General features: G+C 40.4%; 1 protein-coding gene across 1 annotated transcript in view; it reads right to left on the bottom strand.

The window, feature by feature from the left end:
- Positions 1 to 11,597: 11,597 nt before the first annotated feature.
- Positions 11,598 to 15,045, bottom strand: part of LOC132541313 (2'-5'-oligoadenylate synthase 1-like) — a 43,068-nt gene continuing 39,620 nt past the window's right edge. The window contains exons 8-9 of the mRNA XM_060201195.1: positions 12,133 to 12,342; positions 11,598 to 11,848 (exon numbers count right to left, since the gene is read on the bottom strand). Coding sequence (XP_060057178.1) covers positions 11,692 to 11,848; positions 12,133 to 12,342 — 367 coding nt within the window. The 3' untranslated portion in view covers positions 11,598 to 11,691. The remainder of the gene's footprint in view (positions 11,849 to 12,132; positions 12,343 to 15,045) is intronic.

The following is a 15,045-nucleotide window of genomic DNA, read 5'->3' as shown; positions in this document are numbered from 1 at the left end:
TGTTCAGCGGGGAAGCAATTACAGAAGCCAGACCTTCTACCTTCTGCAACCCTCAACGACCCTGGGTCCATGCTCCCAGAGGGCTAGAGAATGGGAAAGCTATCAGGGGAGGGGGTGGGTTATGGAGATTGGGTGGTGGGAATTGTGTGGAGTTGTACCCCTCCTACCTTATGGTTTTGTTAATTAATCCTTTCTTAAATAAAAAAAAAATTAAAAATAAAAAAAAAGAGTGGATAAAGGCTACCATCTGTATTGGGCTGGATCAATTGATTAGAAAATAAAAAACAGGGAGTCGGGCGGTAGCGCAGTGGTTTAAGCGTAGGTGGCGCGAAGCGCAAGGACCCAGGTAAGAATCCCGGTTAGAGCCTCTGGCTCCCCACTTGTAGGGGAGTCGCTTCACAGGCGGTGAAGCAGGTCTGCACTGCATCTTTCTCTCCTCTTCACTGTCTCCCGCCTCTCTCCATTTCTCTCCGTCCTAACAACGACGACATCAATAACAACAACAATAAAAAAACAACAAGGGCAACAAGAGGGAAAATAAATAAATGTAAAAAAATTAAATTAAAAAAAGAAAATAAAAACAAATACAAAGTAATTTCTAGATTATTACTGGTCATTAATTTCTAATTTTTCCATTGTTAATCTCCACGTCTACAATACTAAACGTTTTATTCTCTGAATAGTACAATATTTCAGTTTAAAGAAATGGGTCACTTAATTTTCAACATGATTTCTTTTGCTTCTTGTTTATGGAAAGACTTTTGAAAGCCATTTTCTGCAAGTTAGCACCATCACAGTTATATTAATTTGAAAAGAAATCTTTTTATTTTATTTTTGTTAGTGATTTACAAAACTACATAATAACAGTGGTACAAACCCACACCTTTCCCACCACCAGAGCACCAGAGTTCTGTGTCCCCATTCCCTCTATGGGAAACTACAGTGATTCTCCCAAGGTCACAGATATGTCTTAACTATTATTTCTATAACTATCTGTCTATCTCTCTATATATATTTCTCCCATTTTTTTCTATGGTCCTGCCTTCCATTTTATGTCAAACATACACCTTACTACTTCTGAATGTCTTTCCTTTTCCCCTCTTTTTTTTTTTTTTTGCCTCCAAGGTTATTGCTGGGGCTCGTGCCTGCACCATAAATCCACTGCTCCTGGAGGCCATTTTTCCTCCTTTTGTTGCCCTTGTTGTTGTAGCCTTGTTGTAATTATTATTGTTATTTTTGCTGTTGTTGTTGGGTAGAACAGAGAGAAATGGAGAGAGGAGGGGAAGACAGAGATGGGGAGAGAAAGACACCTGCAGACCTGCTTCACTGCCTGTGAAGCGACTCCCCTGCAGGTGGGGAGCGGGGGCTCCAACTGGGATCCTTAGACCAGTCCTTGCGATTTGTGCCACGTGAGCTTAACTGGCTGCGTTACCGCCCAACCCCCTCCCCTCTTATTTTCATGGGTCTGTATGGAATTGGTTTTCAGAGCCCTCTAATTATTTCCCCCTACCATTTCTTTCCCTCTGGAAGTATAGATCAAAATTCTTTTTGGGGTGCAGAAGGTAGGAGGCCTTCTGTAATTGCTTCTCTGCTGGACGTGGATGATGGCAGGTCAATCCACATTCCCAGCCTGTGTGAAAGTCTTACAGTTAGCCTCATCTTTCAATATTAATAAAAGTTAATGCTGGGTTCGGGCAGTAGCACACCTGGTTAAGAACACATAGTATGAAGAGCAAGGACCCCCTGGTTCGAACCTCTGGCTCCCTACCTGCAGGGGGGTCACTTTACAAGCAGTGAAGCAGGTCTGCTGTGAAGCATGTCTGCAGGTGTCTATCTTTCTCTCCCTCTCTCTGTCTTCCCCTCCTCTCTCAATTTCTCTCTGTTCTACCCTACAACAACAATAACAGCAACGATGGAAAAAAAGATGGCCACCAGGAGCAGTGATTCATAGTGCAGGCACTGAGCCCCAGCAATAACCCTGTAGGCAAAAAAAAGTTAATGCTATCCATTAAATCTATGTGAAAACTTCTATGTACTGGTAATATATTTTACAGTTAGTATTGATAATAAAAACTTAACTTCATCTATTTTGTTGCCCTGCTCTGATACTGTTTTAGCTTGTTCAGCTAGTTGCCTTCTTAGCTCAGCAATTTCAGCTTTCAGCTCTCTAATAACCATGCGATTATTAGAATTTTCTTCCATATTCTCATTTGTTGTTCCTGCAGTTCTGATTACAATTTTTTCAAATTCTTTACTCACTCCTGTTATTATTTCCTTAGCTAATGTTTGGATGTTGAACTCGTTGTTTTCTGCTTCGCCCTCTGGAGGACTTTTAGCTGGACTCTTGTCCTGGTTCGAGTCTCCATTATTTTTTCTTGTTGTTTTAACCATTTTATATAAGTTAACAGTTTTTTCAATCCCTGAGTTGGAGTTCAGTGGTGTAAAAGCCTTTTTTTTTTTTCCCCTGTAGGCTATGGTAGCCTGAGGGCTTTTAAACTATCAATAGGCTTCTTGGCTTAATCAATGACTCCTGACCAAGAGATAAAGCAGGGTGTGGCAGAGATAATCCAGTGGTTATGCAAAGAGACTTTCACAGCCCTTCAGCTATGCCACCGAGGTATAGATCTTCTCCTGAGTTTCCCGGTTAGATCTCTGTGCCCTGGTGTCCCTCCCTGTTGCTGCTCCAGATTCTGAGGGTAGTAGCAATGGAGACTCAGAGTTGTACTTGGTGAGTCTCTGGGGAGTCCTTTCCTCCCTTCAGCTGTCCCCTTGTTGGTGGAGCAGACTGGAGGTGGTGTCTCCACTGACAAACTGTCGAACTGTTAGCAGTCACTTAATCTCTCCTTAGGCCCCTCTCTCCTCTCTGTCACCAGCCACGCGTGTTTGTACTCACGGGTGATTTACTGGGTTTCTGTGGTCATTCTAGTCCTGTCTTGTTTCGGTCCGGGTGGTCTCCTTTGGTATTCCTAGTTGATCCGGGAGAGGAGAGGAGAGGAGAGAAAGCGATCTGCTGCTCGTAGCTCCGCCTCCGGAAGTCGAATCCCAAAACTTAACTTCATATATTACATTTCTCACACCAGGGGGAAATTCAGATACCTATCCACTTTGCTTTTATGTCTTGTAAAGCTATTACTATGTAAAGGAGCACTTCTAGAGACATAATATAATATTAAATAAGATACATTTGGGGCCAGGACATGGCACAACTGGTTAAGGTCTTACATTACAGTGTACAAGGACCCGAGTTCAAGCCCTTGGTCCCCACTTGCAGGGGGATAACTTCACAAGCGGTGAAGCAGGTCTGCAGCTGTCTATTTCTCTCTCCCCCCTCCCCATATCTTCCCCTCCTCTCTCAGTTTTTCTCTGTCCTATCCAACAACGACAATGGAAAATATGGTCGTCAGGAGCAGTGGATTTACAGTGCAGTCACCAAGCCCCAGTGGTAATACTGGAAATACACATACACACACACACACACACACACACACACACACACACACACAGAGTGTTTGTAAACCAAATGAAAAGCAGCTTTCATAAGAGTATCTTCTGTGTCATATGTCCAGATTCTTAGGCGCATGGGATGAGAGGCAATAACCAAAGAAAACTCTCAGACACCTTGTAGATATATATTTTCCCATTAGTGATTTAATGGTGGCTTACAAGTGTATAAGATTACAGGGTATAGTTTCACACCACACTCACCAGCAGAGTAAAATTCAAGGAAAAGCATATATTAACAATGCTTATATACTTACTTTGTGTCTGTCATTCATATGCCAAATCTATACCTTTCTTGATCCATCATTGCTTTGAATAAAACATTCATGTGTGTGGGGGGGAAGGTTGTTTTTTTGGGATTGTTTGTTTATATACCAGAGCACAGCTCAGCTCTGATTTATGTTGATGCAGGGGACTGAACTGCAGACTTTAGAACCTCAGGCTTTAGAGTCTATTTGCATAACCACTATGCTATCTCCCCACCCTTCATGAATTCTTACATGTAAGAATTTACGTTCAGGCAGTTTCCTACTGGTATAAATCAGCTGCTTTTGGTTGAAAGCATGATTTCTCATAATCACCATCGTTGTTTCTATTATCTCTGTTTATCCCCTTTAATTACTGGCATGTTTTTCCTTCTTCCTGGTTAACGTACTTCATTCTTCAACATTATATTCTGGCCGAGACATTGGCACTATAAATTACATTAAGATGAGGAGCCAAGTGATGGCCCACTTAAAGCCCTGGTTCAAACCCCTGGTTCCCACCTAAGGGGGAAGATTCACAAGTGGTGGAGCAGTGCTGCAGGTGTCTCTCATCTTTTGTCTTCCTCTCTAGTTCTCTCTTTCACACTCTACTGAAAGAAAAACAGATAGAAAAAATTGCTTCTAGAAGCTGTGGAGTCATCTTGCAGATACTGAGCCCCAGGGATAATCATTGTGGCAAATACAAAATAAAATCAAGTAACATAGACGATACCCATTGCTGCAGAAAGCAGAAGGGAATGCAATCGATTTGCTGTGGCATAGCACACATGGTGGAAATGGAAATGCCTAATGAGAGAATATTTCACTAACTCCATATGTGTGCTGAAGATAGGCCTTTCTGGAGACATCTTGATGAAAACAGGTATATATTAAAAAAATTTTTATTGTCTTTATTGGATAGAGACAGCCAGAAATCAAGAGGGTAATAGAGAGGGAGAGAGACAGAGAGACACCTGCAGCACTGCTTCACCACTCGCAAAACTTTCCCCTGCAGGTGGGGACTGGGGACTCAAATCTGGGTCCTTGCACATTGTTATATTTTCTTTCTTTCTTTTAATTTGTATTTGTTAGTAATAGTTTGTTATAAGATTTTAAGATTACAATGTATAGTTCCATACCACACCCACCACCAAAATTCTATATCCCTAGCCTTCCACCTCCCAAAGATAACTACCATAGTTTTTATAAGTCTTACAGTTTGCTTGCATCTGTTTTGTAAAACATAGATTTTTAGACAAGATCGGGCGTGTTCAGGGTGGTATGGCCATAGACACAGATATATTTTCAATAGTCCTCACAGAGCCAACACTGGAGTAGTCTAAGTTTAGCTACATTTCCTCTATGGATCCATTCAGAAAATCTACTAAATGGAATTAGTTTCTTTCAAACAGCAAGTAAATTTATAATAATCATTTCTACAGGGCTATCCACCATAAACAAACTAGACCTTTAATCCTTGCCCACACTAAATTATAGCAGGCCTGTTTCTCTGTAGAAATGGACCAGAGTGCTGTGCAACACCCTTTGACCTTTCCAAATAATCTGGCTTTGTGAACAAAGGCAATGTTAATCTCTTCAAGAGCTGAGGCCCTTACAGGTGTCAAAGATAAAAGAAAAAAGGAGCACAGTAGCAGCAAACTTCAAATAAGCTCTGGATACTGAAATAATGATAACAAAGGAGATGTGTGACCTCGTGAATGACAAGGAACTGAAGTGAGATTTAGAGGTCCCCAAGTAGAATGTATTCACCAACACATTTTATTTCAAACAGACAAGCAATGGAGCAGAAATAATGCCCTGTGGAAATCATGGCTGTGCATTGAAATCTACCAAGTTACCAAGACTTAATGGGCCTTCCAAACAGCCCAGGTGAAGGTGGCACTCTTTACAATGTACCTGACTGGCAGAATACAGATTTGATTTTCAGGCCCTTGAGAAAAATACAAAGCAGCCACTTAGAGCTAAGACTCCAAATTACAGCTGTGGTTCAATTTAGATTCCTTTTGTAGAAAAAATTTTTCTGACTAAGTCCATTAGATTTGATTTATTTTCTTTTAATGGTGTTTATCAGAATAGAATTGGTCTCTTGTTACCATACTGAATACCTGGGGCTTTGCTGGATACCTAGCTCGGTACATTTATTCTAACCTCATTGTGGCTATCAGGAAATGTATTTGCTAATTAATAGTGAAAACCCAAGCATAAACATAGAAAGTAAATGCAAAAGAATTGCTATTTCAGAGTAGTACTGAACTATATTTCAAATAACTCCCACTTGGCCAAATAACACAGGAAATAAAGCACACAAAGGCTTTCACTCATGAAAAGGTAGAGAAAGAAAAGAACAGAAGATTGAATGTAGATATAATTTGTCATCTTAAACGAAGAAAAAAAATCTTACAAAATGCAACAGAAGACTATTTGGAATCTGACTGCAGTGATTCTGGAAATGAAATGACATCTGTGCTTGCTGAAGGCACATGAGGAAACTACAACTGTCTGTGTGAAAACCTAGTGGAGTCCTGTTTGGCCTAATGGTGCATGGGAAAGACACCTTCTTAGGTCACCCACTTCAGCATCAGCATCAATTAGCTTGATGGGACATTTACCAGGACTCTTGGTGGGATGGATCAGTGAGGTCCCCTCTGACTTCAAGTGGAGAAAGAGAGAAGGAAAGAAAGAAAGAAGAAAGAGAAAGGAAGGAAGGAAAGAAGGAAGGAAGGAAGGAAGGAAGAAAGGAAGGAAGGAGGAAAGAAAAAGAAATGGAGGAAGGGATGGAGGAAGAAAGAAAGAGATGAAGGAATAAAGGAAGAGGGGAAGAGGGAGAGAGAAAAGGAAGGAAGAAAGGAAGGAAGGAAGGAAGAAAGGAAGGAAGGAAGGGAGAAATAGGACTTTGTCAGACCACAAAAATCCTGTTTCATCCTCCCTACATATGAGTTGAAGTATTCCTCCACCTGATCTATTCCTATCATAATCTCCAGCATTTTATTAATTGTGTCCCCTGTTTTCCAGTGTTCATGCCAGACATCTGGGTATCACCCATGGCTTCTCTCTTTCATTTATACCCACCCTATATTTAACCTAACTTCAAATGTCAAAACTTAAAATGCATCCAATGCTTGTGCACCAGACTTTTCATGTTTGAGTCTCCAGAGGCCCCAGATATCAACCCCAGCCCAACCATATGCCAGAGTGCAACCATGCACTGGTCTCTTCCTCTTTGTCTTTACCTTTCATTGTGTGTTTCTCCTTCTCCTGAAAATAAAATCTTAAAAATTAAAATTAGGGGACTGGGTGGTGGTGCACCCAGTGGAGCACATGTCACCATGCACGAGAACCTGGGTTCAAGCCACTGGTCCCAACCTACAGTGGGGAAGGTCGCCAAGCAGTGAAGCAGTGTTATGGGCTCTCCTTTCTCTTCATTTCTCTATCTCCACCTCCTCTCTCAATTTCTCTCTGTCCTATCAAATAAGAAGAAAGAAGAGAAATTTAAAAAAAAAAAAAAGGAAAAAGATTGTTGAGATTTGTGTGTAGGCACTGAGCCCACAAAATAAATAAAATTTAAAAATATCTTAAAATGTTTCCAGAATTTGTTTTCTCTTCAATAGTTCGAATGCCAAAATCTAGGTCCAAGTCATAATCACCTCTTACTTGGGATATAATAATCACCTACACAGTGGATCTCTCTGATTCTATTCTTTCAATCAGATTGGTTGGTGAAAAACTCAGATTATTGTACTCCTCTGTTCACATCCCTTCAGTGGTTTCCTACCAAAGTCAGTGTAAATTCAACAGTTCCGTCTCAAAAATGTTACTCTCAACCTCACCCCTAGCACATTTGACGACTCTCTGCTTGTTGTGCACACATCAGTTAAACTGATGATCTCTTTGCAAATCCTAGACTACGTCAAGCAGTCCCCATTTCAGAGTCTTTGTACCCTCTTTTTCAAAAGTTTTAGAATCACGTGAATCCTTTCCTTTCTGTTTTCCCCTTTAATTCCTTAAGATTTAATTATTTATTCATTAATGAAAGAGAAACCAGAGCACTGCTTAGTTCTGGCATGTAGAGTGTCAGGAGTGGAATTTGGGACCTATATTTTTAAAACTTAAAATAATATATTATCTTTATTTATTGGATAGAGACAGTCAGGAATCAAGAGGGGGGTGGAGAGAGAGAAGGAGAGAGAGAGAGAGATATCATCGACACTGCTTCACCTCTCCTAAAGCTTCCTCCCTGCAGGTGGGGACTGGGGGGCTTGAACCCCTGTCTTTGTGTATTGTAATATGTGCACTTAACCAGGTGTGTCACCACTTGGCCCCAGGACCTAATTTTCTTTAGTACTGATTTACCTGTCATCTTTGCATCAAGATCTTCCATGATCACTATTTGTAAAAGGAAAACTCCTTTTACTCCTACATTCCCCATCTTCTTTTATTAATTCACCACAACTAGCTCATCTTTGCATCAAGATCTTCCATGATTACTATTTGTAAAAGGAAAACTCCTTTTACTCCTACATTCCCCATCTTCTTTTATTAATTCACCACAACTAGCTCTGTCCTAGTGAATCAGGGGCATTTTGTTATAATGTTGAAACCCAAATCAACCTTAGGAAGCAAAAAGGGAGTTGATTGACTCATAACACTAAAGCAGGAGTGAGGAAACTTTTCTGCCGATGGTCAGTTGTATGTTTATAATGCCATTCACAATCCACACAGGACTATCAACTTCAATGTTAGTGTATAATGTTCCTATGAAAAAAAGATTTAGTTGCTTTGGTAGAGGTACAAGCCTTATACAGTCCACAGGCAATACATTCCTCACCCTGCAAACTATCTCAGGGTCCTTTTGGTTCCAAGTGCATCTGGATCCAGGAGTACAAACCAAAACTAGGTCTCTCATTATATATCTGCATTCCTGTGCCCACAGATGTGTATCATTGCTCATTTTTCAATTTGGTTTCCTTTTGTGTTGACTCTTTTTTTTTTTTTTTTTTTGCCTCCAGGATAATCACTGGGGGGTCGGTGCCTGCACTACGAATCCACTGCTCCTAACAGCCATCTTTCTTTCTTTCCTTCTTTCTCTTTTATTGGATAGGACAGAAAGAAACTGAGAGGGGATGGGGAGACAGAAAGAAAGATACCTGCAATGGTCCGGGAGGTGGTGCAGTGATAAAAGTTTTGGACTCTCAAGCATGAGGTCTTGAGTTCGATCCCCAGCAGCACATGTGCCAGAGTGATGTCTGGTTCTTTCTCTCTCCTCCTATCTTCCTCATTAATAAATAAATTAAATCTTTAAAAAAGAAAGAAAGGAAGGAAGGAAGAAAGAAAAAGAGAAAGAAAGGAAGGAAGAAAGAAAGAAACCTGCAAACCTGCCTCACAGTTTGTGAAGTGACCACTCCCCTGCAGGTAGGGATCCCGGGTGCACGAGCTGGGATCCTTGTGCGGGTACTTGGGCTTCATACTATGTGCACTTAACCTGGTGCACCACCGCCCAACCTCCATGGGTTGATTTAATTGTTAGGTATGTTCTCTCCCCTTAGGCAGCAAGATAGCAGCTTATAGCTTCATGCTTTCATTACTGACAGAATGAGAAATTCCCATTCCAACAGTTCAAGTGCTAATTCTGAAACTGAGTGCACGGTTGGTGCTTTGGCTAAATTGGTCTCTGCACTTGGTTTGCATCATAGGTTTATTCTCCTGGAGCTAGTAGTCAAGTCAGCCCATCTCAGTGAATGGTCACTTGCAATAAGCATATGGATTCAGTAACCAAAATGGGAAAATGTGGCCAGTTCCCAAGACATTTTCAGAACTACTGGCTATTTCCCCTTCAGAGACAACAGAGAACTGTGAACACTCTAGCCATCAGGTGGAGGAGAGGATTCTGAGAGGAGAAAAATCAGTAGATGTCCACTATGAATATACTGCACCATGTTGAAAATCCAGCCCCATCCTCTGAGGACAATTTTTGTCATCACTAAGGATGTTCAAAGAACATTTTCTCCTTTGGGGGCATCTGAAAGTGTTTCCAGAACAGCAACATCATAGAAACAAGCACACAGGTTCTTTGAGGACTTGCCCAAAGGGAAAGATGTTCATTTCTATGTTAAGAGCTTTGTCCCATGGAGAGGTCTAATCAAGCACATTACTCTGGAGTTACACTTCGTATATTTTCAGTGCTGATGAATTGCTGCTATGCGAGTGAGTCAGGAAATGTCCTCTGGTCTATTTCTAGTGGGCCCTGGCTTTCATTATTGATGGTTGCTAGTGCACCTTAGTAGAAAAGAAAACAGTGAAGCCTCAAAATTGAGAACAGTTGTGACAAAATTGGACCATTCAATATCCTAATAATCTATTTATTCCCACTTATTGCTGAGCCTCTTGCACACATTAAGTATGGCTCCACTCCTGGCCCTGCACTGTGACACAGGAGGCTGTCATAAAGTGATTTTGGAAATAATTTATTCTCAGGCAACCCACTCTGTATCTCCCAAAGCATTTCTGTTTTCATCTATTGATATTCCATATGAAATCTGGAGCTAGGTAGGTAGGACTTGAAGCAAGTAGGTTTTTATAGGGCAAGTTTGAAATCCCAGGTGAAGCAATGAATTACTAGATTTCCAGAAGAATTAAAAAAATATAAAGTTAACCAGAAACTAATACATTAACATTAATTGGTCAGAGTTAACATTAACAGCTCACTTGGATAATGTTCTTACTGCTTTACCATATGTACATCCCAGCTTCAAGTCTGTACCCCACTGCACTGACAGAAGCTTTAGTGCTGTGATCTCTCTCTCTCTCTCTCTCCCTATACCCTTTTATCTCTACCTACAAAATTAAGTACATATAGTCACTTTCACACTTTTAGTTAGTCTTCTTTCAAAGTATCCTGAAATTTGTTTTATATGTATCATGACTGTATAGATTTTTTAAAAATAGTCACAAAAAACCCCAAATAAACACAAAAACTGAAGGAACTTCAATTCTCTTAAAGACTGAAGCATAATATACACAATGGAATACTTCTCAGCTACTAAAAATAGTGAATTCACCTTCTTCACCTCATCTTGGATGGAGCTAGAAGGAATCATGTGAACTGAGATACGTCAGAAAGAGCAGGATGAATACAGGATGATCTCACACTTAGACAGAAGCTGAAAAAAAAAAAAAGAACAGAAGGGAAAACACAAAGCAGAACTTGGACTGGAGTTGATGTATTGCACCAAAGTAAAAGTCTCTGGGGTGGGGGGAGGGTTCAGGTTCTGGAACATGATGGCAGAGGAGGACCTAGCGGGGTGGAATTGTTATGTGGAAAACTGGGAAATGTTACACATGTACATCATTATTATTGCCTCCAGGGTTATCGCTGGGGCTCGGTGCTTGCACCATGAATCTATGGCTCCTGGTAGCCATTTTTTTTCCTATTGTTGTTGCTGCTGTTATTGTTGTTGCTATTGTTTTTTGGGTAGGACAGAGAGAAATTGAGAGGGGAGGGGGAGGTAAAGGGGGAGGGAAAGGCACCTTCAGACCTGCTTCACTGCTTATGAAGTGACCCCCCCCCCCAGCAGTGGGGAGCGCAGGCTGGAGCCCTGATCCTTGAGCCGGTCCCTGAGTTTCGCACTATATATATAACCCAATGCCTGGCCTGGAAACTACTGTATTTTACTGTTGTCTGTAAACCATTAACCCCCCAATAAAGCAAAAATTTTAAAAGAATATTTACATATGCAAAAAGACTGAAGTATAGATCTTTTCATTTTAAATGATTACAGATATATATTTGTTAAAGATTAAGCCCACTGAAGAAGTGAATTGCGTTAAGACAAATTTCATTCATACTGTCCTCAACTACATTATTGGACACATTTTGTGTCCTTTTATTTTCTTCATGGAAATCCAAGGGCAGTGCCTCCTGCCTAATCTACCATTTGTTTGTGAAAAGCCAGGGGGACTTCACTGTCACTCCACGGAAAAGAGGCTTCCTCAGGCTGCATCTTGACACATGAGCGACCTCATCCCAGGCATTGCAGGTATCACACACGTTGACAGTGGGATTTACGGGATCTAAAATGAATGGCCTCAAACAAACAAACAAAGAAATAAAAGGCTGTTCATATTTTTAAATTCATTTTTGGTTTCTTCAGAAGCAGGGAATGTCAGAGCAAAAGAAAGAACCTGTAGGACGGAACAGTGGTGCACTCTGTATAAGCACAAAGAGTACTATTAAGCACAGAGTACTGTTTGCAAGGATACTAGTCTGAGCCCTCTGCGGGAAGCTTAGCAAGCGGCAAAGCAGGCTACAATTTCACAGTGGTGATGCAGGTCTGCAGGTGTCAAAAAAATTTTTAAAAAAGATAGTTACCTTGTATGTTTCTGATTAACCTTTACAAAAATTGGGAACTTCGGATGATAGTGACTGTGCCAAACAACATCAATGTCTGCGTATCGAACCAGAAGCTCGAGGACTGCCTTCATTCCTTGCAGCAGGCTGAAGAACAAGGGCTTCCCGGCCAGTTCCCATACATGAATTGTGAGAAGTTCCATGGTATAAGACGATGGGAGTCTCCGAAATCTAGACACAGAGTGAAAGGCTGCACTTAACTTCCACTAAGCCACGAAAATGTAGACAGGTTTAATTCAGTTATGAGAAAAACTCCAGCTCAATAGGCAAGTTCCTGAAGAAAAAAGTTTGTATTTCAATCTTAGTTCTTGGCAAATTATAACAATATATTCATGAGTCAGATGGGCCAAAAAATGGGGGGGGGATTACAGCAGCCAACACTGGTGAGTGATGATGAAGTAAACCATCTTATAGACTATGGGTCAGAATGTAAATTAATATTTTTTTTTCCTGGAGTCCAGTCTTTTGAGATATATGCCTAGCCTTCTGAGTTAACATTTGTCAATTCTGCAAATCCATTTTGAAGAAATTTTTGTACACATTCTCAAAGGCACGTGCAACAGAATGTTCTTTATTTGCTGTTCCTACTAATAAACTTTGGGATATTCATCAACAGGGGACTAGTTGGCTTCATGACATATTCACTGTGTTGTCCACCCTGATAGACAATGTCCATAGAGGGCTGCTGAGAATCTGAAACAGAGTCTGATCTGAGTAAACACCGGATTTTGAAAACTTTCCATATCAAATAATTAAAATACATCAATAGTATTTTTTAGATTGCAGTTTGAAGTAATATTTTGAATATATTGAGCTAGATATATTACTCATATTAGTTTCACCTTTTCCTTTTTAACGTGATTAATAAATGTAATATTGGTATATGACTCACGGTTAAGCCTGATAGTAAAGACCACAGTGACCTATACTTTGCAGTTATTAAAAGAAGCAAAGTGAGGGGGTCGGGTGGTAGCGTAGCTAAGCACACATGGTGTGAAGCACAAGGACCGACTCAAGTATCCCTGGTTCGAGCCCCGGCTCCCCACCTGAAGAGAAGTCGCTTTATGGGTGGTGAAGCAGGTTTGCAAGTGTCTATCTTTCTATCCCCCTCTCTGTCTTTCTTTCCTTTCTTGATTTCTCTCTGTCCTATCCAACAACAACGATAAACAACAAGGGCAACAAAGGGGGAAAATGCATAGTGCAGGCATCAAGCCCCAGAAATAACCCTAGCGGCAAAAAAAAAAAAAAGCAAAGTGAGGGGGCCAGTTGGTGGTTCATACATATGTTACGATGTGCAAGGTGCCAGGTTCAATCCCCCACTCCCTATTTGCCGAAGGGATGTTTCATGAGCATCTGCAGATGCCTATCTTATTCTCTCCCTCCTCTCTCAGTTTCTCTCTGCCCTATCAAACAAAATAGAAAGAAAGAAAAAAAGAAGGAAATAAATGGCTGCTGGGGGTGGTGGATTCACAGTACCATCACTGAGCCTCCAGCGATAGCCCTAGTGACAGTTCAAAATAATAATAGTAAGAATGAATAAAAAGAAGTAAAATGAATAGCTCTCTATACATAGATATAATGAGATACAGTAGGAGCTGGTAGATAGCTCACTTGATAGAGTTGATATTTTTCCATGTGTGAGGACCTAGGTTCGAACGCCTAGATACCATGTGGAAACACTTTGTAAAAGGGAAGTTTCATAAAGGGTGGAACAGTGTTGTGTTCTTTCTCCTTTTCCCCACTCCCATCTCTCACTCTCCATATGGAAAAAATTAAGCTTAATTATTTTTAAAAAGAGAGAGAGAGAGAAACCTGTCAGGAGCAGTAGAAGCATGTGGACATAGCACTACAGTGAAGGTCTGATGACAAAAAAAAATTAGAGAGGAATTAAAAAATAATGTTCAAAGAAATACAAAAACTATAAACCCATTTGGTTTATGGTAAAAATATTAAGGATATGTAAAAAACCAAAATTGTAAGACTATGCCCTAAGTAAGAGATTATGAGTGAAAAAGACACTTTTGCACATCAAATCTTTAAAATTATAATTTGTGTACATTAAAAGGAAAATTAAAATTAAAATCAAGTATTAAAAACAAATTCAGCAGGCAAAAAAGCCAACAAGACACTTTCAGAATTTTTTGTTTGTTGATGTTTGAGTTTGTCTTCTTTCTCTCTGTCTTTCCCCTTCTTTCTATCTTCATGACACCACCTTTTCAAGTATAAAATTATTTTTCTTCATAGTAGGTAGGTTTCTTCTTCTAGACATATAAATATCCTTAACCTACTTTTAAAAAATATGTGTTAGATTTCAAAAACCCGTCTGTGATCCAATCAAGGATTCACTCAGGCAAGAAACTTTATTGCTTTGTTCTTCTGTTTCTTCCTGTTTTCACTAATGAATTTTATTTAGCCAAATGAGAAATAAAGCTTAAGGGATGTTTAGAGATGCTTAGAGATAGGAGGCAATTATACAGAATGATTGTATGTTCTTACAACATGATAGAAATTATCAATGTTAAACACAAAAACATACAGAGACTAAACATGGTGTGTGATCCAGATAAACAGGTCAAGATTTTTAGGGGCTTTAGACACAAAGGAAAACACATTACTTACAGAAAGTGAGCATATATAAAGGTTATAATTAGAAAATCCTTGTCAGGGGGGTTGGGCAGTGGTGGCGCAGTGGGTTAAGCGCATGTGGGTTAAGCGCATGTGGTGCAAAGTGCAGGGATGGCGTAAGGATCCCAGTTGGAGCCCCCGGCTCCCCACCTGCAGGGGAGTCGCTTCACAGGCGGTGAAGCAGGTCTGCAGGTGTCTATCTTTCTCTCCCCTTCTCTGTCTTCCCCTCCTCTCTCCATTTCTCTCTGT

Source organism: Erinaceus europaeus, chromosome 11, assembly GCF_950295315.1.
Source record: "Erinaceus europaeus chromosome 11, mEriEur2.1, whole genome shotgun sequence".
Lineage (NCBI taxonomy): Eukaryota > Metazoa > Chordata > Mammalia > Eulipotyphla > Erinaceidae > Erinaceus > Erinaceus europaeus.
This window is presented reverse-complemented; position numbering and strand designations above follow the sequence as displayed.